The sequence below is a fragment of the Primulina eburnea genome, chromosome 17 (genome assembly GCF_022965805.1).
Source record: "Primulina eburnea isolate SZY01 chromosome 17, ASM2296580v1, whole genome shotgun sequence".
Taxonomy (NCBI): domain Eukaryota; kingdom Viridiplantae; phylum Streptophyta; class Magnoliopsida; order Lamiales; family Gesneriaceae; genus Primulina; species Primulina eburnea.
Genome location: NC_133117.1, coordinates 48605 through 76382, shown reverse-complemented (window position 1 = coordinate 76382; position 27778 = coordinate 48605). Strand labels below are relative to the sequence as shown.

General features: G+C 36.1%; 4 protein-coding genes across 6 annotated transcripts; all 4 read left to right on the top strand.

Annotated features, from left to right (window-relative positions):
• The first annotated feature begins 440 nt into the window (after window positions 1-440).
• On the top strand, window positions 441-7856 carry LOC140818391 (uncharacterized). Its single transcript, XM_073178326.1, has 13 exons — window positions 441-796; window positions 1752-1825; window positions 2127-2210; window positions 2379-2459; window positions 3245-3325; window positions 4161-4253; window positions 4606-4785; window positions 4928-4995; window positions 5360-5411; window positions 5773-5826; window positions 5911-6003; window positions 6292-6358; window positions 7545-7856. Exons 1-13 carry the CDS (start codon window positions 655-657, stop codon window positions 7634-7636), a joined length of 1161 nt encoding a protein of 386 aa, XP_073034427.1. The 5' UTR covers window positions 441-654; the 3' UTR covers window positions 7637-7856.
• A 1521-nt stretch (window positions 7857-9377) lies between these two features.
• LOC140818392 (peroxidase 43-like) lies at window positions 9378-12490 on the top strand. The gene is made up of 4 exons (XM_073178327.1): window positions 9378-9586; window positions 9679-9864; window positions 10011-10173; window positions 11933-12490. Exons 1-4 carry the CDS (start codon window positions 9389-9391, stop codon window positions 12349-12351), a joined length of 966 nt encoding a protein of 321 aa, XP_073034428.1. The 5' UTR covers window positions 9378-9388; the 3' UTR covers window positions 12352-12490.
• A 4794-nt stretch (window positions 12491-17284) lies between these two features.
• On the top strand, window positions 17285-23565 carry LOC140817727 (BRASSINOSTEROID INSENSITIVE 1-associated receptor kinase 1-like). 3 transcript variants are annotated; one of them, XM_073177475.1, is made up of 11 exons: window positions 17285-17818; window positions 18296-18428; window positions 18524-18595; window positions 19310-19441; window positions 20370-20441; window positions 20537-20608; window positions 20697-20776; window positions 21087-21218; window positions 21302-21643; window positions 22028-22422; window positions 23144-23565. In XM_073177475.1, the coding sequence occupies exons 1-11, from the start codon at window positions 17725-17727 to the stop codon at window positions 23459-23461; spliced, it is 1842 nt and encodes a 613-aa protein (XP_073033576.1). In that variant the 5' UTR covers window positions 17285-17724; the 3' UTR covers window positions 23462-23565. The 3 variants fall into 3 exon arrangements, with proteins under 3 accessions (XP_073033576.1, XP_073033575.1, XP_073033577.1); XM_073177474.1 differs by having other exon boundaries at window positions 17286-17818; window positions 19298-19441; XM_073177476.1 differs by lacking the exon at window positions 20370-20441 and having other exon boundaries at window positions 17286-17818; window positions 19298-19441.
• A 2380-nt stretch (window positions 23566-25945) lies between these two features.
• On the top strand, window positions 25946-26716 carry LOC140818677 (uncharacterized). Its single transcript, XM_073178722.1, has one exon. The coding sequence runs from the start codon at window positions 25946-25948 to the stop codon at window positions 26714-26716; it is 771 nt and encodes a 256-aa protein (XP_073034823.1).
• The last annotated feature ends 1062 nt before the right edge of the window (window positions 26717-27778 follow it).

The following is a 27778-nucleotide window of genomic DNA, read 5'->3' as shown; positions in this document are numbered from 1 at the left end:
AAATGTGATCAAGCCGACATTAGGCCATCCACAGTAGTAAAAAAATTTTCTCCAAATATTTGTAGGTTCCATGATTCACATTTTCAATCAAATATTTCACTATTCAAATATCTCAAACTTCACAATTTGTAACCGGTTATTAAGTTGACACACAAATAAAGAGAACACAATTGTGAATATTTGATAGTGAAAAATATTTGGATGACATGTGGTATCCACAATATCCTCTACTGTGGGTGTCCTTATAACTTTATCCATAGGTTGTATTTAAAAAATCCAAAATAAAAAATGGAACAAAATCTAATTTTTATATTCCTCTCATTGGTTTTAAATTTTAAATTTTAATTAAAATAATAAAAGCAACTATTTGTTAATATATATATATATATATATATATATATATATAAACAAAAATGGTAAATTAAGTCCGCAGTAATACGGATTACGGAGTTGACTAAAGCTCGATCAATAGTCAAACAAACGTTACCTTCTTCCCTTTCCCCATTCGCCGTTCCCCCCGACGGTTCTGACATTCCCACCAGGAAAAAAAGAAGAAATCCCTTCTGATAATTTCTAATTTTGCAAATGAGAGATTGATGTTTTTTGGAGGGATTGGCGCATATATATTGATATATATACTGTTCATTCGTATATATGGATAGATTGTACATCAAGTTGCGAAATTTGGATGCGTACCCGAAAATCAATGAGGATTTCTTTAGACGTACCCTCTCCGGTGGTGTTATCACCCTCGCTTCTTCTATCTTCATCTTGATACTCTTCATATCTGAATTCAGTACGTTTTCTGAAACTCCCAATTTCCATTTTTGTTTCTTCTATTGTTTTAAGTAATGGAGAATGTCTGTAAATAGCATAATTTTATTTAGCGTTGTGGGAATATAACTTTTTGATATAGAATATGGTAATGTTGATTGAGAAGCTCGTAATTTACTTTAATACCTGTTGGAGCGTTGGTGAAATAGAGGAATCTGAACTATTGAGGAATTGAAGTGATGAACTTTAATTGGAAGGGTTGCAAGTATGAGTATTGAACTGGATCGATATATGAAGTTGGATTGGATGATTTGATTAATATGGTTCAGTTAATTATAATCCGTTGTCGAATTTACCCATTTTTTAGTCTGGATTGGTTTAAACCAATTGCAATCTGTTGAGTATGACTGTGAAGGAAGATCCATCCGGTTCGCTGCATTGACAAGATTTAACCATATATCAACACACATGAAGGATATATGGATTTTTTGTGCAATTCATTTAATACAACTTATTATTATCATGAACTTTTTTACGAAAGATGTGGTCAATCGTAGTGCTTGTTTATTTTGCCTGTTATTGATCCTAACTATGGTTACTTTTCCTATCTTAGATCTATTAATTTAATGAAGCTTCTCGTGAAGATCAGTTTGCCTATCTGACTGCAGTTTCACAATAGTAATATGTTTGGTATTTCATTACAGATGCCATGTAGGAAAGTAGATTATTTGGAGTAAAAAATTGTTAGTTTTCACAATGTTTTCCAAGTTATTTTTGGATTTTTATTTTCAATTATTGTGGCAGATGAGTATATGGCTATGATTTTATATTTGTATTATACCAAGATCATGACATCATGCTTATGTCCTGGATAATTTGTTTACCTCCCGAGTATTACTTTGAATCTGTTCTCCTAAAAGTTGCATTGTGATTTTCATGTCGACTCGGACATCATGTTTATCGTCCATTTGTCGCAGGGTTATACCTTCACACAGTCACAAATACAAAGCTTGTGGTAGACACATCTAGAGGAGGGAAATTGCGTATTGATGTAAGAAAACTGTCTCCTGGCACATGTAATGAAGAATTTTGATTCTCACAATTTATGGTATTAACTATATTATATTCATAGCACACTTCGATTTCATTTTAGTGCTGCAAGGTAGTTAAAGTCACCTACAGATTTATTAGGCTCTAACATTCTTTAGTTGCTCTATTACTGAACTAAAAGTGTTTAAGATGGTTTTTATCATCTCATCTGCCAGTAACAACTATCATTAATTTCTGGTTAAGTCTGTGCTGATCATTACCCTTTATTATGTTGTCATGTTTGCCTCTTAATTTGGGTGCAGTTTGATATCACTTTTCCCGCCTTTCCATGTTCATTGTTGAGTCTTGATGCTATGGATATCAGTGGGGAGCGACATCTGGACATAGTATGTATTCGTATGGAGTTCTCAATTCATTTTCATTGTTTTTTAATGTATTTCAGAGTGTCAATTTTAAGGCATTTGATGAAGCATTACCTCAATCAGTCCTGCTGACCTTGTATAATTCCTCATAATCTCTTTGATTAATTGGTGGCACAATGTGGTTTATTGCAGAGACACGATATCTTTAAGAAAAGACTTGATTCTCATGGCAATGTGATAGAAGTGAGAAAAGATGGAATCGGTGCACCTCAGGTAACAAGAGCCTGCCCTCCTACCTTCGTCAAAGCTATCACGTATTATAGCCCTGTGTTTTTGCCCGTGTTTTTGTAATATATGCAACTCACACGCGCTCACACACACACACATATAATTTTAAAATCCCCACTAGGCTCAGGGGGCAGTGGATTTAGTCAATGACTCATTGCACCTAAATGCAAGCCAAGACTCAAAATGGAACTTTTCAATGTAAGTGTTTCTTCGGGTCATGCAACACCAATCTTGGTGCGTTTTAAAGGCTCAAGAGATTATTTTAGCATGCCTTAAATTAAATATATGGTGGTGAATCCAAGATGAAATGCAAGGAATTAGGATACTTTTTTTCTTAGAAAGTAGTGAATATTTGTTTATTGTCAATAAATAGGTTGTACTGGGTGATAAGCGATAAAATATGTTCAAAAAATATCGTAGGTTGAAGGTAGGCACTGTGGAGGAAGATATAGACAGCCTTTCAAACTTTTTATCTGGATTGCTAATATGATTTTGAATTTTTCATTGGATATACTGTTTTAGTAACATTTTGAAGTAGAATTTTCTGGAGTGGGTGTTTAAGGGGCTGTGGCGTCATGCCATGTTCATTCCAAAGGGTAGGAGATGAATAATTTCACATCCAGCAAATTGGAAAATACATTTAGTTGGGCTTAGTAGGACTTCATCATATTTCTGTACGCAGTCATCTGTGTCCTTGCAATTTTTTTTTGTCCTATTATTCCCCTCAATTATCACCATTCTCTAATTACTCTTATGTTCTATTTATTCAGATTGAGAAGCCTTTGCAGAGACATGGCGGCAGGCTTGAGCATAATGAGACATATTGTGGATCGTGCTATGGTGCAGAAATGGTATTTATGTATATTAGTTTTATCGTATGTTTGCATTATTTACTGATGCAGGGGCTGGAAATGTGCCCTATTCTGTCTGGGTTGACCAACCATATAAGTCGCTGTCAGATCCTTCTAGTCAATTACCCTTTTTTTGCCATAATTCAACCTTATAATTCACATGCTTTTAATCGAGAAAGCAACTGGAAAACATCTACCTTTTGTTGTATTTCTGTACAAAAGTTAAAGTCAAGATAAAGCATACTCTAAGAAAGGTGTTTTGCAAAGTTTGGAAAACAGAGGAAGTAGGCTCTCGCTCACACTTCTTCGAGTTTCTTCATCGAATCCAGCTTATTTTAAAATAAAGTTATATCTTGCTGGCTCTTTCTCTGCATCACCACCTCTAGCTTGTACTCATTCTCTGCCATCATCACACAGAAAAATTCTCAAAACGGCATGATTTCCTCGACCATAATAATTGATTGCATTAGATTATAAATTATCATCATTGATGAATACTTGATGATAATAATCTAAATTTTAGTGAAAGTTGATAGGTTCTACACTCAATTCACCATTATTGAAAGTGAACTTTCCATACTCACTTCTTGTTGATTTTGGGTTTTTCTGTGTGTGTGTGTTCGTGTTTATGTTTGTCTCTGTGTGTGTATTTTGTTTGTGATTTATTCGCAACAGCGATCAGATATAGATTTTTTCTTTTAAAAAAAACTGATGATGAGTATAACTAACTGGTGTATGCTGTCGTGGGTAAGGTTATTGATAAAAAATCTTTGTCTCCAGTCAACCGTAAACACAAAATGATTGATTGGTAATTCATCTAAATATTTATTTGCAGTCAGATGATGAGTGTTGTAATTCATGTGAAGAAGTTCGTGAAGCATATCGAAAGAAAGGATGGGGTATAACAAACACAGATATGATTGACCAGGTTGGGGGAAGAAATTGTGCTATTTACCTTATTTGCATTACAAAAATTGATTTTTAGAAAGTGATTTCTTTCGCCTTCTAAAACCTCCTGTGTGGATTACAAATGATGTTGGTTATCCTGATGATTTTTTTCATTGGCATCTACTTGTGTATATCACAAATACCCCATCTGCATGTAAGTGCCTTTATTAGTGTCTGAATTATTTTTCAGGATAAATTTAAAGAATGCTCTCATTTTTGAAACCATCTTGAAAATATAGAAAACACACGATTTCACATGCACTCTAGTCCATTCCTTTGTTTGTGCTCATTTGATGTTCTTTTCCGTGACATGTCATAATTTTTGCATATAGTGCAAAAGGGAGGGTTTTGTTCAGAAAGTACAAGAAGAACAGGGTGAAGGATGCAGTATACATGGGTCTCTGGAGGTTAACAAAGTGGCTGGAAAATTTCAGTTTTCTCCTGGGAAAAGCTTTCATATACCAGGCTTTCATCTGTTCGATTTCCTCAATTTACCAACAGAAAATTACAATGTAAGGAACACCTATAAACCAGAGTTCAACCATTGAGCTCAGTGGTTGGTGGCCATGTCATATGTATCGAATTGCTTTTATATGTATGTTTCAAATTTAAAGTTTTCTAATCAATTTACTGACTTCGTAGTATTCCATGCAGATGAGCCACAAGATTAACAAGTTGATGTTTGGAGATTCTATACCTGGAATTGTCAATCCACTGGATGGGTAGATCTTTCTACAAACTCACGTGCACACTTTTTAATCTACCATCGAATTAACTTAATGAGGGGATGATAGATAACCATAACAAAGTCGATAGTTTGTTGTGAACGATATTTTGGAAATCGCTAATACTTCCTTGCATTGATCATATTATATTTTATATGCTTACTGATTTGTGCTCTATTCACGTTCTTATGTATCCTCCGCCCCTTTTGGATGTGTTATTTAATGTAAAAGCAAGCGAGCCAACCACACCACCCAAAAAAAAAACGTAAACTACAAAAACCTCCAGAGATACAGATGAATGGAAATTTTATTTTTTTTGTTTGCTTGTCACTTTTTATTAAATTAATCTTTAAATTTACAGGGTTCGGTGGGTGCAAGAAACCCCTAATGGAATGTATCAGTATTTTGTCAAGGTCAGTTCCTAAAAGGCCCTCCCCCTCTCATCCCCTGGCTACCCAACTCACGTTATTAATTAGGTTTACGAAAAATTTAAAAGAGTGGCATATTGCAATGCCTATGGACCATGGATGGGGCTCAAATACTCTATAATGACTGGATGGTACCTTCAATGTTATTTTTAAGCTCAAGAAAGAATGCTTGGGTTATTGTGTCCTGAGATACATTTGGGGGATAAGAACAGACTGGGGGATTGTATTAGAGCTCATATTTTCTGAATTGGTAGGAGTTGTTTAGAATGTAAGGCTAATTACACATGTTGTCCACCACTGTAGAAGACGTCGAAAATCATGTATATGTATTCGGTGAAATTTGCAGGTGGTTCCAACCATATACACCAGTGTTAGAGGCCATAAAATTCAGTCCAATCAGGTACTGAAACCCTTAAAATATGGAACTCATTCAAATTTTATATCTGTATTTCCAGATTGTAACACGGTGCTTGTATTTGTACAGTTCTCAGTAACTGAGCATTCCAAAAGTTCTGAAGTAGACAACCTCAGATCTCTTCCTGGAGTTTTCTTCTATTATGATCTTTCTCCCATAAAGGTGAGCTTGGTGGCTTCAGGAAGTTAATTAGATATTTAGGCATGATTTATTGAAGGACTCTCTTGTTAAGCCGTTATGACATCTATTATGCCATTTTTCCTCTGGAACTACAGGTCATGCATTGTTATATATTCTTAGGGTCTTTCTTTGTTTTGTTTCATTGCTCAGTAAATTAACAAGATGCATAAATAGAGATAGGATATAAATATCCTAATTTGTAGATAATTTTCAGAAAATCAAGGCCCGATAGGTTATGTACGACTCACTATATATACATATTAATTGCAGGTTACTTTCACAGAGGAGCATACACCATTCTTGCATTTCCTGACGCATATATGTGCCATAGTGGGAGGTATGTATTATTACTTGGTTTTCTTCTCCCACTTTTGATATCATGTTAAATTTCAAAATACTGTATAAATATTGGTTCGATGGCTTTTGTCCTAAGAGCTACCTCATATTAGGCTGCGTTTGGTTGGAAGGATAGGATAAACTAATGATTAGTACGTAAATGATAAAGAAAATGATTTTGGTAGGATTGTAATATATGGTGTAAAATAATATTATGTTTGGTAAGATTTTTAAGTGTAGGATAATTTTGAATTTTTGGATGAAAAGACGAAATTGCCATTCCCCTTCGCTACGGCGGCGGCCGGTCGGAAATGGTGGCAGTTTCCGGAAAATTAGCGACGGATTTTAAAAACCGTCGCTATAAGCGACGGTTTTTGAAAAACCGTCGCCGATCTAGTTTTTATTTATTTTAGTTACTAACAAATTTGACATTTAGCGACCGTTTGAAAAAAAAACCGTCGCTATTTGCGACGGTTTTTTACAAACCGTCGCTAAACAGCTGTCGGCCGGCGGTCCATCGCCTGTCGGCCGGTGCTCGGCCGCGGTTGGCGGTCCTTCGGCGGTCGACCGGTGGTCGGCCGGCGGCGGTTGTGGAGGCGGCAGTCGGTGGCGGGAAGTGGTGGTAAGTTTGATTTTAGGCGGGAAGTGGTGGTGAGTTTGAATTTAGGAGAAGGGTAAACTTGGAAAAATAGGAGGTATTAAGAGTGGGATAAATAATCCTAGGGGGTGAGGAGGTATTATTTTAACCTACCTAATATAACCTAATCATTAATAGGAGGGATTGACTTGGTTAAATAATCACCCCAACCAAACGCCGGATAGAGTAGGATAAAATTATCTATCCTACCCAATCACCCCAACCAAACGTTACCTTAGATGAAATGTGATCCTGTCTGGTGAATAACACAAATTACAGTACTTTCTTCTCTATTGTCATCCACAAATGGAGATGGAACCCCTTTTCAATTTTGGCCTCGACGGACATTTGACATATCAAAAACAGGATAGAACCTTGATCCATGACTTCTTGAAATATTTTCCATTTACAGCTAAAAGTTCTTGATATCTCATGAACTTGTAGTTAGAGTACCGTGAGTCCGCATTTTACCAGCCTTTTGTCCCTGCTATCTTACGTGCCTCTAGATTCTTCAATTCAATTTATGAGATTTATGGCAACTATTCTGCAGGCATATTCACGGTTGCTGGAATAGTCGACTCCTTTGTTTATCATGGTCAGAAGGCATTACAAAAGAAACGGGAAATTGGTAAGCTTGGATGAGGGCTAAAAATTACATTTCAAGGAGCAAAGACTTTTAGCAGCTCTAAAAAGGACGGATATGGCATGCATTATTGTGAAGTAATGGATTACTGAAAACAGTTATCTCCCTGCCGAACAAAAATGGAGGCAGCTCTTCTGAAATATCACAGTTAACAATGAGTTTGATGACGCTGAAATTAATTTGTCACCATTTTGATATTGAAAGCTCTGTTCTTGTTCACCATATTTTATCTTGTTGATTCCCATTTTGATTAATCCACAAATATATTCTTGTCAAAGAATCACTTAGGATGTTGTTGTAATAAACCAAGAAGGTTCCTACTTAAAAACCATTTTACAAATCATTAGCTAAACCCCTCTTGCTGCTTATATCTTACTGAAACCGATTGTTTGATATGAAAATATATAAAGTGGCGAGCTTCAAGAGCTAGCTAAATTTGGATTGTTGGAGTCCTGGTCCTGTTAGTAAGTATAAGTTATGATTCATTCATTTTATTTTGGAAGAAGAAATTGAGACGGTTGTTTATAAATGAGCAATTAATGTTTAACTTGAATAATAAATAACCTTCGATAAAAAAAAAAAAAAAACCTTACTTCATTATTGAATTGGACATGTTATTACTATGCTACACCATATGATATAAATGTTGCATTATCTTCTAGCATTGAGACGACAGTTGGGAAGAATTTCATTATATAAATTATAAGTGGGGTATTTTGTTATATAATCCTAGTCAACAATTATTTTTAAAAAATGACATTACACTCAATGAAATTATTTCTTTAAAAAATGGTTGACCAAGTACATTTTCCTAAATATCAATGTTTTGACGTTGCATCTGCCATTGATTCAAATTAAAATGGTTACTTGTAAGGAGAATTTCAGACAAATTACATCCGAGGAAGTTAATTAAATATTACATGTTAATATTTTGTACATCATGAAAATAACGTACTTTTCGTTGTTAGAATCGTTTGGGTCGTGATATGTGATAAAAAAATGATCCATGAATAATACATAGATGATAGATCAATATATGTAAATAAGGGTGGACCCATGAACTTTGTTTAGGGAGGCGCAATTCATATAAAATTACACAAGCATATTTTATATCAACTAAAAGACGAACAGAAAAGTTAAATTATTATCATCAATTAAAATGTGACTTACAATTCAATTTTTTTATAACAATTCATGTTAATAAATATATCTTTTAATTCTTATTTTTAGGAATCGAAACAAAATCCTCTCTCAATGTTCTGATTTTGAAATAATAAGAAGGGATCGATTATTAAACAATTTCGATTATGGTTTTAGAGATTAATTTCCATTAATTTGAATCAATTCATATCTGACAAAAACTTATGTGAGACGGTCTCACGGGTCGTATTCGTGAAACAGATATCTTATTTGAATCATCCATTAAAAAGTATTAATTTCCATTAATTTGAATCAATTTATATTTGACAAAAACTTATGTGAGGCTGTCTCACGAGTCGTATTCGTGAAACGGATATCTTATTTGGGTTATCCATTAAAAAGTATTATTTTTTATTGCGAATAGGTAGAGTTGACCGTCTCACAGATAAAAATTCGTAAAATCGTCTAACAAAAGCCCTACTCTTTGTATTTTGAAGGGAATCGTTAATATCCAGTCTTCTTGATTTACACGCAGAAGAGTAAGTAGTATTTATTCAGTCATATATAATGAATGCATGATCCAATTAGAAGACACTGCAGTAGTTCAAATAATGGCACATGGTGGTATAATGCTTTTAATTCTCACTTTTGTGGGGATTGCGCAAGGTCAGCTCCAAGTAGGCTTTTATGCCAACACATGCCCCGACGCGGAGGCTATAGTCACCGGCGTCGTGCGTGAAGCCGTCGCCTCCGACCAAACCACCGCCCCCGCCTTGCTTAGGCTTCATTTCCACGACTGCTTTGTTCAGGTCAGGTCAGGTCCCTTATATGGCCAGCGCTCGTAACATTTCTTGACACGCAGTCTCTTAAGTACTGAGTAATGTGCATTGATTGTATCCAGGGATGCGAAGGATCGATTCTGATAGATAACGGAAGGGAAGCAGATGAAAAGCATGCATTTGAGCATCAAGGAGTTAGAGGGTTTGATGTAATCGCTAATGCGAAATCCCAGCTGGAATCAGCTTGCCCCGGAGTCGTTTCTTGTGCAGATATTGTTGCTTTGGCTGCCAGAGATGCTATAGTCTTGGTACATACATACATACATACATACATACATAGTAATTAATTCTCACACAGAACACATACAGGATATGTAATGGCAGATTTCTTGAAGCAGAGATGTACAGTTTCGATTGACGCTGATTAATTTTCTGGGATTTTGTTAATTTGTAGGCAAAAGGGCCGTCGTACGAGGTGGAAACAGGGAGAAGGGATGGTATGGTTTCTGATACAAAAATGGCGGACAACATGCCAGATGTCAGTGATTCAATTCAGAAGCTTAAACAGAAGTTTTTGGAGAAGGGATTAACGGAGAAGGATCTTGTTATTCTCAGTGGTAATCAAACAAAGTTTCACCTTCATTTTCACCTTTTTTTACGCTTACAATTTGTCTTAAACTCAATTCTGTTACTGGTAAGGAGGAAAAAACCACTAGAAATTAAACTACTCCAACGACTTTTTAAAATACTAAATTTAAATGTGTCAATAATTGCATATAAAATTAAATTTTTTGAAGAGGACTGTTCCATTTACTGGTCATCCTTATCATAAATGGCCATCCATTCGTCCCGCCAAAGTGAAACAATTTTCGTGTGTTAATGAGACCGTCTCATAAGAGACTTACTCGTCAATTTATTTTTGGATAGGGTGTAACATAACAATCGACTTATTCACTGATTATATGGTTGATTCTCTAGTAAAAATTATATGGGTTAAGATGTCCAGCGACGTAAAATACACTATATGTTTTTTTTTTATATATATATATATATAATAGCCTCTAGTTGACGAAACTTAGACTCACTCGACTTAGATTAGATCATTAAAGTTGTTAACAGTCAATGTTTCTTGTGGGAAATGGTGGGGAAATTTGGGAAATTATGGAAGTTAATTAGATTTTGCATGTGATCATTTAATTGGATGACACCTAAAAAGTATAGTTTTTTTTAAAATATAGATTGAATACGCATTATGCATGTGAATAGATGCAACTAGTTATTTAATGAAACGTCAATTATTTAGTTTATTTTTGTGGTATTCTCAATTATTCTGTTAACTTTCGTATATATTATTATTTTATTTGTATGTCGCTTTAAATACGTAAGTAGACCACATTGAATAAAAAGAGACCACATTTAAATTTAAAAAAATAAAAAAAAATTGATGTTTGCTGTTTATGATGTGATGTACTCTAGTTGGAGTCCTTTCGATGACAGCTAATATCAATAGAACATGCACCTTAATTAATACTATCATCGCAAATTTTCCAATTCATATATATATATATATATATATATATATATATATATATATATATATATATATATGTATATGTATATCAGTGTTCTAAAAAGTCCGTTTAAGCGGTTTAACCGTACTTAAACTTGAAGCTCGACAAAAACGCCTCGCTCCGGAGAAAAGCGGAAAAAAACGGTGAAACGATAGTTTGACCGAATTAAACGTAATTAAAACATTTAATTAAGTGTGATTAAGTACAATTAATCATATTTATTTATTTTAATTTTTTTTTTGTTTTTATGTCTTTTAATTTTAAAATAATAAATTAGGTTTATAATTTAGATGTTTATTTTTAAATTTTAATTATGTTAAGCATGTATGATAATGATTTGATAAATATTTAACATTTTTTAATGTGGTCTAGTTGCAAAAACAAATAAAGATTGTAATTTTGAGATTTTTATGCTTTTATAAATATGAGAATTAATGCATAAGACTTAAATTTATCATATTTATATATTATTTTTTATATTTATTAGTTTGAGATAATTATAATTACAGGTTTAGGGTTTTTTGATAATATGTCTTTTATATTGTTTTTTGTAATGTTTTTTGATAATTAGAATAATAATTGAAGTCAAAAAAAACTTTGTGATAAGGGTGAAACTCATCCATATTTATAATAAAAAACTAATAGTTTTGATATAAAAAGCAATATTTTTTCAAATAAAATATATGTGATGTAAAATTGATTTGTGAGACGATTTCACGGGAATTTTTGTAATTTATAAATTACATAGATACATAAGAGCTATTGAGATGGATTGTAAATTTAATGTTTATTTGTACGCATGTAGCTGCACATACAATTGGTACCACAGCATGCTTCTTCATGACCTCAAGGCTCTACACCTTTTCCGGCGGTGTCGGCTCCGACCCGTCTATAAATCCGGAGTTTTTTCCGGAGTTAAAATCTAGGTGTCCGCAAAACGGAAACGTCAATGTTCGGTTGCCGATGGACCGGGACAGCGGCCAGAAATTCGACAACCAAATATTGAATAACATCAGAGGTGGTTTCGCTGTGTTGCAATCCGATGCTAGTCTCTACCAAGATGAAGTCACACAGAGTGTTGTGGACTCCTATTTTGAGTCATCTAGCCCTTCATCGGGGCCGTCATTCGAGGCAGATTTCGTCGATTCCATCGTGAAATTGGGCAGAATTGGTGTGTTGACGGGATCTGAAGGAAGAATCAGGGCTGTTTGCAAATCTTTTTAGTATATATACAACTATACTATATATACGTCCGTAAAATCATATTTTTCAAATATAGAATATAATTTTGTTTTCTTTGACAAAAGGATGAAATAATATACACCTTAATTTATTTAATAAAATAAATATATTTAGGATATGCCTTCGTATCCACGAAAATTGAATTATTGAAGTATTATTTTCATCGATTACTATTGTTCGGTAACAGTGAAGTTTTTGTTCGATTTACTTAGAACACTATCGTTATTTCAAAATTCTCTCTTATTTTAAAAGAGTAAAAGTAACAGCCATTTGTAAAACTATTCAAAATGATCCATCACTTATAATTTTATTTTATTTATTTTAAATAATATATATTTATTATATTATAGTAATATTTTCCCAATTTATTTAGTATAGATTGTTAAATAAAAATATAAACTTATATTATATCCATTATTTTTTCCGCACACATTTCTATTATTATTCAAATAGATAAAGAGTGAGTATCACATGAGACGATTTCACGTATTTATCTTTGTGAGAAGATCGACGTGAACAATATCAACAATATATTTATCTAGGCAAAAACTTGTGTGAGACGGTCTCGTATTTGTGAGACGAGTCTCTTATTTGGGTAATCCATAAAAAAATATTACTTTTTATTGTGAATATCCGTAGGATTGACTCGTTTCACAGATTAAGATCCGTGAGACGGTCTCACATGAGACACACTCATCTATCTAACTATTATCACATTTTGAATATTTTGTATCAAAATTAATTATCATGTAGTAATATGAAACTTGAAAATTTATATAAATTAATAAAAATACAAATACAAATACAAATGAAAAAAATTGTACAAATGCAAAATATATGTAAAAAAAATAATGGAAATGTCATAAAATATGATTTTAATCTATAAGTTTCATTCAAAATTCTTAAAAAAAAATGCCAACAACAAAGTTTGATTTTGAAAAAAAACACCGAATTATCCTAAAAAGAGACTCCCGGGAGATAATGACGATTTATACCGGAACAAATGATTTCACGGTTGTTCAATCATTTGACATGAGATGGAATCAAGCCGAGAACAAAACACATTTCTTATTTCTACTACAGTGTCCGAGTAGATACTAATGTAAAAATAAAATTTTAGATTTTAAAAAATCTTCAAAAATATTCATAAAAATTCATATCACAAGTTTTTTAAGGATAAAAATATCAAATCATAATTTTAAATTAATAAAAAAATAGAAAAAATATCAATCTTAATTCTAGCTTCTAAGTAAAATCAAAAGTTGAAGCCGAAGTAGATATTCACAAATACTTTTACCCGACTAGAATCTAAAAAATTCTTCTTACAAGCTCTTCAAAACGGATCAATAATCATTAAAGTAGATTCATATTACATGGTGGGAATATATTTAAATAACGTTAAATTTTGAGGGGTAAATAAGGTTTTAAATTCTTAAGAAGCAATTCTTTCGGATTATTTATTAATTAAGAGTAGGTATACGATATCACGAATCTTATTATCAAACTTGTATTGGATGAGAAGCTTGAGTCCAGAATGCATGGCAGAGGGGGAAGGGGAGTGGATTTTCGAACTACAAAGAAGAGGAAGGAGTCGGTGGAGTTGACCGTGGTTCTGATGCGATGGCGGGGAGTGGGATTCAGCAGGTACGTGAAATGAAGAATGAGAAGCTATTCTCAAGGGTTCATCGTCTCATGCAACTCCTTCAGAGGGTTTTGGCTTCAAACCTGCATGCAGGAATATATAATTTACTTTCTAGATCGATTCCCACAGCTTGAAGTGCCGGGTTCGATCAATGTTTACGAGCTTTTCTGTCGTCTTTCCAAGCAGTACGAGGCGCTCGACGCGTTGTACGATTGGAGCAAGACCGTTGGAATTGCGCGATCTTCAGAGTTCCCGGATATTGAGAAGATCCCCAAGAAGAGACTCGACGTGTTGAACGAGTATATCGACCATAAATCAGCGAATATATGCGCCTTGAGAGCGGAGCCTAAACCCGGTCATCTTAAAGAAACAGAGCAAGCAGAGGCGATAATAGAAGAAGATATGCTCACAATGAAGGCGTTGCCACCACCCGAAGGATTTGTTGATGAAAAATAGGTTAAAAAAAAGGAGACGAAGGTGACGTTGGTCGAGCCGAAAGAGGAGAAAAAGATACAAATGGGAGAATTGGTGACCTTAAGTGAACATAAACCAAAGTCGAAAAAGAAGGAAACAGATTGGCCCTAGCTTTGTTTGATGAGCATTCAGCACCATCAGGCGCTGCTGCAGCACCAAGTTCGACATCATGGGAAGCTTTCAAGGACTCGTCGGGAGATTGGGAAACAGCCGGTCTCTCAAACCAAAAGGGCTCCTCGCCTCCTCCATTGGAGGCTTTGATGGGTTGATGTTTGATGGGATGTATGTATCAACATGTCATAACGAATAAAACCGGAGCTTCTAATGGTGGAGCGATGGTTTTATTACGCTAATAACAGTGCCCTTTTTCCGACTCGCTTGCGGTGGCCCCTCCGGCGTACATGCAAATGCGAGAGATGGAGATGGAGATGGAGTTGGAACAGAGTTTCGTAGCTGAAGAGCAAGTAATGTGGCAGAGACATGCGAGGGATGGGATGTGCGGACATGCAGGGTTGGGAGATATTCGACGACAGGAACCTCATCGGTACGCAAGAAACTACTGAAAACACATCTGGAAAACGATTTCAAATTCCAAGGCACCGTAGGTAATATGATCGTGTTTGCAAGCCTGCAGAGAGATGAATGAACAGCAGTGGACTCATGCATTTCGTAAATGGGGCGAAAGTAAAGTTTTAAAGCCCCAAAAATTGAGGGGGACGAAATCATGTTCTTGTGAATATAATAAGGGAAAAAAATGTTGGACTTTGAGGTTTATTGGGCTTATCTTTGAATGGGAAATTGGATAAGCAAGCAAGGCTTAGTTTATGGCAAGTGAGAAATGTCCCACATAGGAAAATAGACATAGTACTGGTGAGCTTATATTGAGTTGCACTTTGTATAGGTGTAACAATGATTGGTTAAGAGGCTCTCTCTCGCCCGCACAGGCGCAGGGGTGCAAATCATGGGCCCGATTTACAGTGGAAAAAGGCTTGACTTGTGTGCAGGCGTACGTGCGCGACTTGGGCGCGTCGAATGTCGGACCGATCAAGGCAAAATTTCCCACGGAGGTACACCTGGCTTTTGCTATTTATATTTTCGAAAATTGGAATTATGGACCAAGACCTTTGGTATTTCAGCTGACCCTTGGTGTTGTAAATGAAATGGCCTTTGGTGCTCCGGCTGCTAGCCTTTCGGATGACCAACGGTTACAGCCGTAACTGTCTATATGATCGCCTATTAATAGAGGCAGCCTCAAGTCTTTCAGCATCATCCAACACACTCTCCTGCATTCTGATATTTTCGAAGCTTTTCTTATTCTGCTGTCTCGGCTGCTGCTGTTCCCACTGGCTGCTGTCTCCCCGTCGTTTCTCCGCATCGTGATAAAGTTCAGGTACTTTTTCAGTTCGCCGTGGTGGTGGCTTGTGCTACGGTACTACTGGTTTTCCGTTGTATCATGGGAAACAGACGTCCACGTTCATCCTCGCAGCACACACCGGAGGGGACGAATCTGTTTTAAGGACACTGTATTTCATACAGGCCTCGGTTTGCTTTATTTTTGCACTGTCCTGCTGTTCTGTTTATTGCAATACTAGTTCTCTTTTACGTGTACCTTTCTGTTTGTACGTATATATTTGTATACATTTTGAATAACAAAAAAATGGCGGGTCATTTACTCTGATAGATAGATTGTCAATATATTGAGCTCTAATTCCTTCTCTCTGTATATTCAAGTTTGTTGATACGATCAAATCAAGACATGGGATTCTTCGATGTTATCCATCGAGGGTGATAAGTGTTTTTTTTTTTACAATATATGTAAAAAAAAATAGTGGTTATCCATCGAGGGTGATAAATGTCTATATATTCACAAAAATATATAGACATTTACAATATGAGAATAGCAAAATGAAATATATGGATAATTTTTTAATTCGATTGTTATAGAATTTAAATCAAACATCGAGTGAAATAAGAACATCATTCGAATCGAACAATATCTATTTGGTACTAAAGTGTTATAGCTTGGACAATCCTTGATGCGTAACCCGGATTGTGCAAAGTCTCCGCCTCCCATTTTGGTGAAGTGCTCATTCACCACTAAATTGTACTGTGATACTTTTCATATGTATGTATCTTCCAACAAGTAGTGCGTGTGCATCATTGAGTTGGTGACATGCAAATTCCCGTTATAACTATGAGCAGGTCTTTTGTGAGACGATCTCACGAATTTTTATTTTTGAGATGAGTCAACTCTACCGATATTCACAATACAAAGTAATATTTTTTCATGGATGAACCAAATAAAATATTCATCTTACAAAATATGACATGTGAGACCATCTCACACAGGTTTTTTGCCTATAACTATATCCAAGTCAAGGCATCCTAATTATCATCTCAAAACCTTTTTTTTAAGTCTTGTTTTTTCAATTTAATTTTGTGAGATTTTCGGTAAACATTTAATAATTACAATTTTTTTTGTTTAATTTAAGACAAAAACTTATGTGAGACGTCTCGCAGGTCATATTTTGTGAGACAAATATCTTATTTGAGTCATCCATGAAAAATTATTACTTTTTATGCTAATATTATTAATTTTTATTGTGAATATCAATAAAGTTGATTTGTCTCATAGATAAAAGATTCGTAAAATGTATAACAAGAGACCTACTCTTAATTTAATATAAAACTGTAGTTTGCATTTTTTTTTTTGGCATTAGAATAATACAACTGGTTTAGCGTTAAACAGAAAGGGAAGAAGAGTAGGAGGGAGAGGGAGAGGGAGAGGGAGAGAGAGAGAGAGAGAGAGAGAGAGAGAGAGAGAGATAGAGGGGTTTGACTGAGCATTCATTTTCTCTGCAACGACTTCACCTCTTGTCCCCAGTTTCCCTTTCACTGACCGTTGATTACTCCACCATTCAGTTTACCAGCATATCAATTTGATTCTTCTACCAAATATTTTCAAAAGAATTAGGAGTCGGAGTGTTATTGGCGAAGCCTTTTTGTTCCCTACCTTTCCCTTTTGCTGCTGCGTGGGTTGTTTTGACTCGGGTTGTTGATTGCCTTCAGCTGAATTCTGGTGGGTTTCGATGATTCAGAGTTTTTCTTTGATTTTTCTGTCGATGTAGAGGAGGGGAGGTGCGTGGTGATGGAGTAAGCGGGGTCGTATTGAGAGAGTAGTTGTGGTATCTTGACGATTAATCTAGGTTTGTTGGGGTTGATTTTGGGATCAAAGTTGAATGGATCAGTCAACTACCTGGGTCTCTTGCTCTTTTTTCTTGTCCTCAATTCTGGTGCTTGTTCAATTTTCGCGGGTGTCTGCCAACGCCGAAGGTCTGTTCTGCTCCCTGATTCCGTTGCTTTCAGAGTTTTCCCCCTCTGATTTTGATTTAACTTGATGTGTCGACTCTTGTTTTTCTTGGGATTCAGTTGAACTGAATTGCAATCTAGTTGTGTGTTCACCCTGGAATTTGTGGATTTACAGGTCAAAACTTACGGAATGCCACTACAAAGTTTCTTTTTTTGTGAGGATATTGTTTAGAAAAAAATCTCTTACTTTGTGAATAATAGAGATGGCAGTTGAGACACAAGTTCATTGCTTTTGTTTTGGCCGAAAGTTCTAAGTACTCGGTTTTATTATTTAGTAAAATTGGAGGTCGTCTTATTATTTTGGTGATGACCTTAGAATTTTTCCACTTGTTGCTGTTGGTTGGTTGTTGATAGGATAATCTGATAACGTGTGCTGTTTAATTGTGACCAAACTAACAAATGAAAATTGATGGTGTTTAGAATAACATTGTACTTTGGTAGGTGATGCCTTGAATGCATTGAAGAGCAATTTGGCTGATCCTAATAATGTTCTCCAGAGTTGGGATCCGACCCTCGTTAACCCATGCACTTGGTTTCATGTTACATGCAATAACGAAAATAGTGTTACTCGAGTGTAAGACCGCTTGTGTCTCCATTGAGTTAAGGTGCTTAATTTACTTCTTTGTAATTTTGAGAGTATAAAAGTATTTTTTTTCTGTTTATGCTCAGCGATCTTGGCAATGCAAATTTGTCTGGCACACTTTCCCCTCAGCTTGGTCTACTTCCGAATTTACAGTATCTGTAAGTCATTATTTTTGGGTGTCATTATCAGTTGTGTGTATATTCGTTTTCAGATGTTCTATACTTTACCAGAGACTTCGATGATAATAACCTCTCTTTAAGTATTTATTTTACCTTTTTTGCCAGAATTTACAGAATATGGTTCTTATTATCATCGTAACTACTGTTACCAGTTTGGTATTAGTGAACGTCCCTACTATTTTATATTCTTGGGCAATAATTCTGTGTAAAAGACAGTCTGATTTTGGAACGACTTCAACCTTTTTGCATGAATTCCTTGGTTTTGTATAAATTGATGTCTGATGCATCTGCGACTCAAATCAAAGTTAGAGAAAAGGAGAATTTTGTCAGATGACATATGAAATTTAGCAAGATACGTGACCTTATTTGATTGCAAGATGTGGCTCAAAGATCTAGCTATTATGCTCGATATCCATTTAACTTTTGCTGCTACTTTCTGAGCCATCACTCTAGCATGTATCATCCTTAAAGATTCCCCCTTGTCTACATCTCTTTGTCAACAACTTCATGCATCTTTTCTTATCTTTCCTTTTTTTGTCCGGAGATATGTTCCAATGATGTGTGTGAGCTCCCTGTTTTTTCCTCCTATCTTCTTGTCTTATTTAATTTTCTTTATTACAAATCATTGTTTGGCTTCTCCGGTTCACATAAAACTATCTCTCATTTTCTCTTTCTTGGTAGGGAACTTTACAGCAACAATATCGCTGGAAGAATTCCAAGCGAACTAGGAAGCTTGACAAGTTTGGTGAGCTTGGATCTTTATTTGAATAGACTGATTGGTCCAATCCCTGACACATTGGGCAACCTTCAAAAGCTACGTTTCTTGTATGGTTCTCTCTTTTTTAAACTTTCTTTTGCTGTGGCTGGATCTTTTATTTAGTTCTTGAGAATTTCTTTTCCTCTTCATCACACCTTGAGTAGGAAAGTTGCAAATCAGAAGTGAGTGATTGGTTTGTGCAGCATTCAGATATGCCATATGGAGCGGAATCACTGAAGTCTATTCTCCTGTTCTTTTTAAAATTAATTTCCTTTCACTTCTTCAGAAAAGTCACCTAAATCAGCACATCTTTACAACAAATGAAGTTAAACGATGGAAAGTATCTGACATTGCCTTTTGTTCCAAATCATTTAGTCTAGGCTCTAAGTTTAAACTTCTTTGTTTTGTTAGTCATTGATTTATGGTCTATGCTGCTATCAAGTGACAGTTAGAGCCATATGTGCTAGCTATGGTTGCAATTGTTTAATATAGATGTTTTGCAGTAAATACTAACTAATTCAAAGCAGAAGCTCAGTAACCTTAAATGTGAATAGAGGATTTCATTTCTGTTATTAAATTGCTGAAGTTGTTCCCAATACTACTTATTATTCTTATTTTGCAACTGTCATAGGATCGATGCTACCATGGGCTTTAGCGAAAAGGTGATCTTTTATCACAGTGAATTGTGATTTATGCAGAGAAATCAACTGATAGAGAAACGTGCACACAAACTTTTAATTAGCATGTACAGAAACTCTATTAGTGTTTGACTAGAAATTCCTGGGAAAAATTGATTTTTGACATGTTTAAATTGAGAAAGAGAAGAAGTTGTCACGCCAAAATCATTAGCTGATGTGTTCTTCCGTGTTTCTGTCACGCGGGATATGAATTATTATGCTACATGTAGCAAACACTTTAGCTGCTTTGTTTTTTCTATCAGTGATTTCTTCATTCTTGGAAACATGATAGTTTGTCCTTAACCTTTAAACTGCACAGGAGGCTCAACAATAACAGTTTGACTGGAGAAATCCCCTGGTCACTTACTAATATCATGACACTTCAAGTCCTGTATGGTGGCAGTTGATGATTTCTTTGTTATTTTATTATTTTCCTTTTATTTTGGTCTGTTGGGAAATAACAATCATATCTTCCAACAAATGCAGCGATCTTTCAACTAACCATCTGACAGGCCGAATTCCAGTCAATGGATCCTTTCAGCTTTTTACTCCTATCAGGTTTACTGCTGTTCTATCTGCTTGTTCTTATGTCAAGCAAAATGATCCGTCAATGCATCATTCTGACTCTGGGCTTTCTACCTCTCAGTTTTGCCAATAATAACTTGGAAGAACTTCCTGTATCTCCACCTCCTCCACTTCCGCCTTCATCTCAATCTTCGTTCAGAGGTTTGCCTATCCTTTGTGCCTCATGATTTATGTCCTTTACCTTACCCATAATGAAAAATATGAGCTCAGTCATTTGACTTGATAAATGTGCAATGAGCAGATTTGTATTAAGGGCACCGTTTTTCATTTGATGTAGTCACCATAACACTTTTGTTCGGCATTAAATTTTAGATTAGTCTATTACAGAGTCATTTCAACTGTGGTAACATGAGACTCAAGGAGTATTTGGTCGCTAACAGTGGTGATCTAGTTAAATTTTGTTTATCATCTGAATGAATGAAGTATGCTCATCAATGAAGAACCATTGCAGTTGCCAACAGTGCTACTGGAGCCATTGCAGGAGGAGTTGCTGCTGGAGCAGCCCTGCTATTTGCTGGCCCGGCAATTGCTCTTGCTTGGTTTCGTAGAAGGAAGCCAGAGGATCATTTCTTTGATGTTCCTGGTTTGTGGATTTTGAAAAGGCTGAAATATCATCATAAAATGTATAGCTTTTAGTTTTTTCGCTTATTTTGTGTATTCTTGTAGCTGAGGAGGATCCAGAAGTCCATCTGGGACAGCTCAAAAGATTTTCACTACGCGAATTGCAAGTTGCATCAGATGATTTCAGTAATAAAAATATCCTCGGCAAAGGTGGATTTGGTAAGGTTTACAAAGGTCGATTAGCTGATGGTTCTCTAGTAGCAGTAAAAAGACTCAAAGAAGAGCGCACTCAAGGTGGAGAGCTTCAATTCCAAACAGAAGTGGAAATGATCAGCATGGCTGTGCATCGAAATTTACTTCGCTTGCGTGGCTTTTGCATGACTCCTACAGAACGGTTGCTTGTGTATCCTTATATGGCTAATGGAAGTGTTGCATCGTGCTTGAGAGGTATGCTTGATTTGCTAATAATATTTTTTACTGGGTGTTTACTTCATTATTCACTAGTAACTGAAGATCCATGACTGTTGTAGCTTTAAAAATGATATCTTGAGAGAGATTTGTATGGTTTCCTCACAATTCAGCGAATCGATTAAAAGCTCGTGCAATTTTATTTCAGCATTCGTATATCCGTTTGAAACAACAATCATTCCATGCCACAAACTACTTTGTAACTATCTTTAACCAGCTTATTTATCGTCAAAACCAATGCAGCTCAGTACAATATTACCAAAATATTTTATGATTCTAGAGGATTATTTTCCAATTGTCCAAAGTAGCAAACACTACGTATTATGTATTACTTTTAATGAACTTGTCAGTGCATTACTGTAGAGAGACCTGAAACTCAATCTCCACTCGATTGGCCAAAACGAAAACGGATAGCTTTGGGGTCAGCGAGGGGTCTTGCTTATTTGCATGATCACTGTGACCCTAAAATCATTCATCGAGATGTCAAAGCTGCGAATATACTATTGGATGAGGACTTTGAAGCAGTGGTAGGTGACTTTGGGCTGGCCAAACTTATGGACTACAAGGATACTCATGTTACGACGGCTGTTCGTGGAACAATTGGTCATATTGCTCCGGAATACCTCTCCACTGGTAAATCTTCTGAGAAAACGGATGTTTTCGGTTATGGGGTCATGCTTCTTGAGCTGATCACTGGTCAGAGAGCTTTCGATCTTGCTCGACTTGCCAATGATGATGATGTGATGTTACTCGATTGGGTGAGCCATATTATTTAACTTATACTGTTTGTACTGACGAATCTTTAACATTTAACACAGCTTCTTGGAATTTTGGATGCTCAATCTGTTTTTACACTCGCGGAAACTAGAGATGACCATGTTTCACTCGTGAACCAAACCTGGTTCCAACGTAGTTAGCAGTTCCATGATTTAAATCACTCAAAGGTTTGGGTTTTCCCAATCCTCGAACCGCTGGGTCAGTATCGGCAAGTTGACCATTGGGTTCAGATGTTTGTTTTTAATTATTCTTTAGAGATAAGCGATACTTAGGTATTTTAAATTTTAGTTTAAGCTCCATTTCTTCTTCATTTAAATTTGTACAATTAAATTTTAGTTGACAAATAAATTGTTTTTAATTTAATTTTAATTTTTTTTATAATATATAGTTTGTATTTTTTTCATTGTTTTAAAACTTGGAGATTTAAATTTAGTTAAAAATTCTTATTGACAAATTTAAGATGTTTTTGAAAAAAATTAGAGGTCAAGCCGGATATGATGGTTTTGTATCGAATTTGGTTTGCATCCGAATCGCTTCCATTACTGCTGAGGGTCGGGATCAATCTCCTGCTTCCGACCCAGGAACCTATGGTCTGATCTAACGGAGACTAACAATTATTTTTAGTGTTGAATTTGGTTTGTATACGTTTCAGTGTTCACTCTCAGTTCATACGTGAAAATCCATGTACTTGAAAAATGTCAGGTCAGGGGACTTTTAAAGGAAAAGAAGTTGGAGACGCTCGTGGATGCGGATCTTCAAGGTAATTATGTGGACAATGAGGTGGAACAGCTGATCCAAGTAGCTCTGCTCTGCACGCAGAGCTCCCCATTGGAGCGTCCAAAGATGTCGGAAGTTGTGAGGATGCTGGAGGGTGATGGCTTGGCTGAGAGGTGGGAAGAATGGCAGAAGGAAGAAATGTTCCGTCAAGAATTCAATCACATGCGTCACCCGAACACTGATTGGATAATTAACGACTCCACTTCGAATATTCGTGCCGACGAATTATCCGGGCCAAGATGATTCTCCATCAGTGGATTGGACTCAGCAACGTTGTATTTGATTTATAGTTTTTATTGTTGTAAATGATTTTTATTTTCGATTTTACGCACAAGTTCAAGTGCTCATTATGTTTCAGAATTTTGATGTCGCGGGGTGTTTATACTCTTTATAGTTTGTCAGTTGTATTTCAGATGCTCTCATATCCATATGAAATCATTTTATCTCTCAACGTTTGCATGTTTTGGTACTTTAAGTTTTTCATTTTAAACTTGTGTATCTGTTTTCACGTGTCTTGTGTCGCAAGAGGTTAAAAAACTCTCCCTCAGATTTCGTGGTTATGGAACGAAAATCCCTTCAAAAATATCCTTAGAATGTCACTGGCTGAGTGGTTATTTTTAATGATGGCAAAACCAGAATTAAGTTTGCTTAGAATTATGGTGGTTGGAGCCGTTTTGAAAAGAGAGGAGCTTAGGCTGCTAGCACCGTGCGCCAGCTCTAGCTCCTCATTTTCATCTTCTGGTATTATTTTCAATTAGCTTTCCTTTTATCAGGTCAATCAATGGTTAAATGTTGGGTTTTTAAGTCGAAGTTAGAGTTCAACTAAGAAGAATTTATATGGAACGCGGCAGTTGTCTCCTAAGATACGATTTTCGTTTTGTGATTCCAAGTCAGAAAACCGGCTGAACTTCAATATATTTTTTGAACTCTCTCGAGTGCTGAACGAAAATAGGCTAATTTGAATTTTGTAGTGTTTTTATGCAACATGCACTTAGAGATATCTGTCTTCCAAACATTCCAATATTAATTGGGCTTTCCAACACAATCAGATCATTTATCGCCAAACCAATGCACAGCTCAACATAGTATTGTTGAAATACTACGTGATTGATCATCTGCCGGTGGTCGAGTATAGCGCGGACTATGCATTTTTAAACAGCTTCTTGGAATTTCGACTAATGTACAGTGTCCATTTTAAATTTATACATGAAGATATATACGTACTGGAAAAATCTCAGGTCCGGAGACTTTTGAAGGAAAAGAAGTCGGAGACGCTTGTCGATGCTGCTCTTCAAGGTAATTACGTAGAAGAGGAGATGGAACAGCTGATCCGAGTAGCTCTGCTCTGCACACAGACCTCCCCATTGGAGCGTCCAAAGATGTCGAAATTCGTGAGAATGCTAGCTTGAGGGTGATGGCTTGGCAGAGAGGTGTAAAGAATGGCAGAAGGAAGAAATGTTCCATTTTTTAATGATGCAAGATGATTATACTCTTTGTGATTTGTTTGTTGTGTTTCAGATGCTCTCATATCCATAGCAGGAATCGATGTAATGACACTCATTTTGTATGTATGGAATAGGCCAAGGTTGTGAGAGAACAATCCAAGTTATATATTATATACGTATCCTCCTAATTTTTTTGAGCTAAAAAAATCTTGATTCTTATAGCTTCAATTGGTCTCTTAGACACATGGATCAAGTACATACCGAATGTTAAATAATTTGATGTTATAGGATAAGAAATATCATTAGTGGAGTAAGATCTTGAATTGAATGATTTAATGTAATTGTCCTGCTTCCTTTGACCTGTCAAATTACTTGGCAAAACATATGATGATATGAATGAGACTTGAGCTTTATGTTGGCAATCTTAGGCGTAGTTATTACTTATTATCCTCCAAATCTCGTCTTGCCTTTAGATGTGAAAGCATCAGTAACTTCCAACTCGGGTTTAAAACGTAGTTGGTAGAAATTAATGACGTCTCCGTAGAAAAGCAAAGCATCTGGAAACCATTTGGCTGCTTTTCCAATGGCAAGTTGTGTGAAGAGACGACACTTGTTTGCTCGAATACTAGTGAACTTATGCATTACCGGTTTCTGAGACGACTTTAACAATGTGGTCATCGGAAGGTCCCTCGAATACATCCCATTGTCGTCGCGTTCTGTTAGAGAGAATAAAGTTTTACGTGATGAAGTTTAAAGTTTCTCTTTAGAAGTCGAGTCAAGAAGTCGTGGAACGTCTGGTTATTGTTGTTCGGCTTGATTTACAGATCTTGATTTGATTTGGTAAGCATGATAAACCCAAGCTAACATGGTATGTATGATCTGTTTACATTCATCTTATTGCATGGTCAATCTTTTGTCATAATCTTTTTAATTAGTTTGCTCATATGCCTTTCTTTTTACTCCTTTTGTGTAATGTGAAGTAGTCAGTTTGTGCTCTCTGAGGGCGAGTTTTACCGGTTTGCAATAGCTTCACGTCGAAGACATGGAAAGTCTCTTGCAAGAATTCGGCAACATTATGCCGCAGGAACCACTTGGTTTTCAAGAATCACAGCCATCAATGCAAGAAACTCAGCAACGAGATCATTGTCCCTATCCCAGTCTATCGGCGCATCCGCATCAGGTTCCGGATCCGGCGCTGTATTTTGGTGGTTATTATGGCCTGCTTGATGGTGGAATACCAAGCACCGAATCCTTGTGGCAAAGAATAAAGTGGACGAATGAAATGGTTAAGCTGTTGATTACTGCCGTTTGTTATATCGGCCAGGATTCATTTTCTGAATCTCCTGAGAGCGAACCGAGAAGCCGAATAAAGGGTAAATGGAGGGCTATCTCGAAATGTATGATCGAGCGGGGTTACTTTGTTTCACCTCAACAATGCGAGGATAAATTCAATGACCTCAACAAAAAGTACAAGCGACTGAATGATGTAGTTGGGAGCGCAGATTCACGCTTCGTGGTCGAAAACCCGGGTCTGATCGAGACCATGGACATTCGAGTGGAAACCAAAGAGGAGGTTCGGAAGATTTTGATGAGCAAACAGTTGTTTTACCTAGAGATGTTCGCGTATCACAACCGGAACTGGAACTATATTCCTCAAGACGAGTCGCTAAGACTTTCACTGCTATCTGCTCTTAGGGGCAAAATCAAACATGTTTCTCCAAACGGGATTCAGGAGATACCAGCTGTAAAGAGACAGAAACAAGGAGAAGATCGAGTTGTTTCTACTCCTCCTGATACAAATTCGACTCAGGTTTGCGAAAAGGATCACAACCCAGCTATTATAGCCCGTTTGCTGCAGCTACAAGAAATGAAAAGGCAGATACAAGATGAGAAGATAGAGCTGGAGAAGAAGAAGTTCGGGTGGCTAAAATCCAACCAGCTAGAAGACAGGGAGTTGCACGAGCTGAAGCTAGAAAACGAGATCTTAAAGTTCGAAAACGAACGATTGATGCTCGAGATCAACAGTTGGGAAATCAGGACTAACAAGAACTGATTACAATCTTTGGGGCTTCGAACCAAGTCCAAGGCCTGCATGATTTCCATTTACATCGTCCACAGATTTGTCTTTCGCTTTGTTGGCACATACTGGAGCGTGTCTGTATCATGTGTTCTCCGTGCATGTTAATTCTCTGCAACAACTCTCTCTAACTGAGCATTCCAGAAAAAGTAGAAAGCTTTTATAAAAGATGACATAATGAATTAAATGAGATGTGTCGGGTTTTAGATCCGTTTCACAAAATTGACTCGTGTGACGGTCTTACAAAGATTTTGTGTTGATGGTAAAGGATAAAATTCAAAATCATCGCATCTTCTTGTATTTGGTTTAAGATTTATAATAATTGGAGTTTCTGATATAAAATTGTGCGAGACTCGTAAATATTACATGATCCAAAGATTTAAACGGATCTATCATGTTCGACTTACGGAGAAACTGTCCGGCTTATGAAATTTGTTGAACTTTAGCATGTGTGATGTCCTCTGGGATGTTCTTTTCCTAAATTTCAGACCCCAGATGCTTTTTATGAACCAAAACAGGTATTTTAAACACTAGAATGTCCAAAAATAGCGCTATTCTCCCTACATTTTAAGACAACAATTTCATCACACAAAATCCCCAAGACATCTCACACTCTCAAAAATACTTTTTTCCTAACAATAGAGTCCTCATCACAATGGAAACATTTATTTCCTCGTACATAAGAGAAGTTGCATTTGGTTTGTCACATGTTGCTTGCTTTGTCGGAACATTGGTTGCCCTTTATGTTACTCATTGGATTTACAGATGGAGGAATCCTAAATGCAATGGAGTTCTCCCTCCCGGTTCTATGGGACTCCCTCTCATTGGAGAAACCATCCAATTGGTCATCCCAAGTGCCTCTTTAGATCTCCCTCCATTCATTAAAAATAGAATGAAAAGGTGTGTCACATTTGTTTTTTAGACAAACTTTATGATATCTATAATCTTTCCTTGAACGTTAAAATATTTGAGTCGCACTAACGTTTTGTGAACGTATGTTGAACTCGTGCTCTGTCTTAGATATGGTCCTATCTTTCG

Bases quoted from the DNA above. Each gene is read 5' to 3' on its own strand.
- LOC140818391 (XM_073178326.1), top strand. From the start codon at position 655: ATGGATAGATTGTACATCAAGTTGCGAAATTTGGATGCGTACCCGAAA. The intron at 5,827-5,910 runs GTACTGAAACCC...GTATTTGTACAG, and splicing joins ATAAAATTCAGTCCAATCAG to TTCTCAGTAACTGAGCATTC. The intron at 6,004-6,291 runs GTGAGCTTGGTG...TATTAATTGCAG, and splicing joins ATGATCTTTCTCCCATAAAG to GTTACTTTCACAGAGGAGCA.
- LOC140818392 (XM_073178327.1), top strand. From the start codon at position 9,389: ATGGCACATGGTGGTATAATGCTTTTAATTCTCACTTTTGTGGGGATT. The intron at 9,865-10,010 runs GTACATACATAC...GTTAATTTGTAG, and splicing joins CCAGAGATGCTATAGTCTTG to GCAAAAGGGCCGTCGTACGA. The intron at 10,174-11,932 runs GTAATCAAACAA...GTACGCATGTAG, and splicing joins GGATCTTGTTATTCTCAGTG to CTGCACATACAATTGGTACC.
- LOC140817727 (XM_073177474.1), top strand. From the start codon at position 17,725: ATGGATCAGTCAACTACCTGGGTCTCTTGCTCTTTTTTCTTGTCCTCA. The intron at 18,596-19,297 runs GTAAGTCATTAT...CTTTCTTGGTAG, and splicing joins CTTCCGAATTTACAGTATCT to GGAACTTTACAGCAACAATA. The intron at 20,442-20,536 runs GTATGGTGGCAG...CAACAAATGCAG, and splicing joins ATCATGACACTTCAAGTCCT to CGATCTTTCAACTAACCATC.
- LOC140818677 (XM_073178722.1), top strand. From the start codon at position 25,946: ATGGTTAAGCTGTTGATTACTGCCGTTTGTTATATCGGCCAGGATTCA.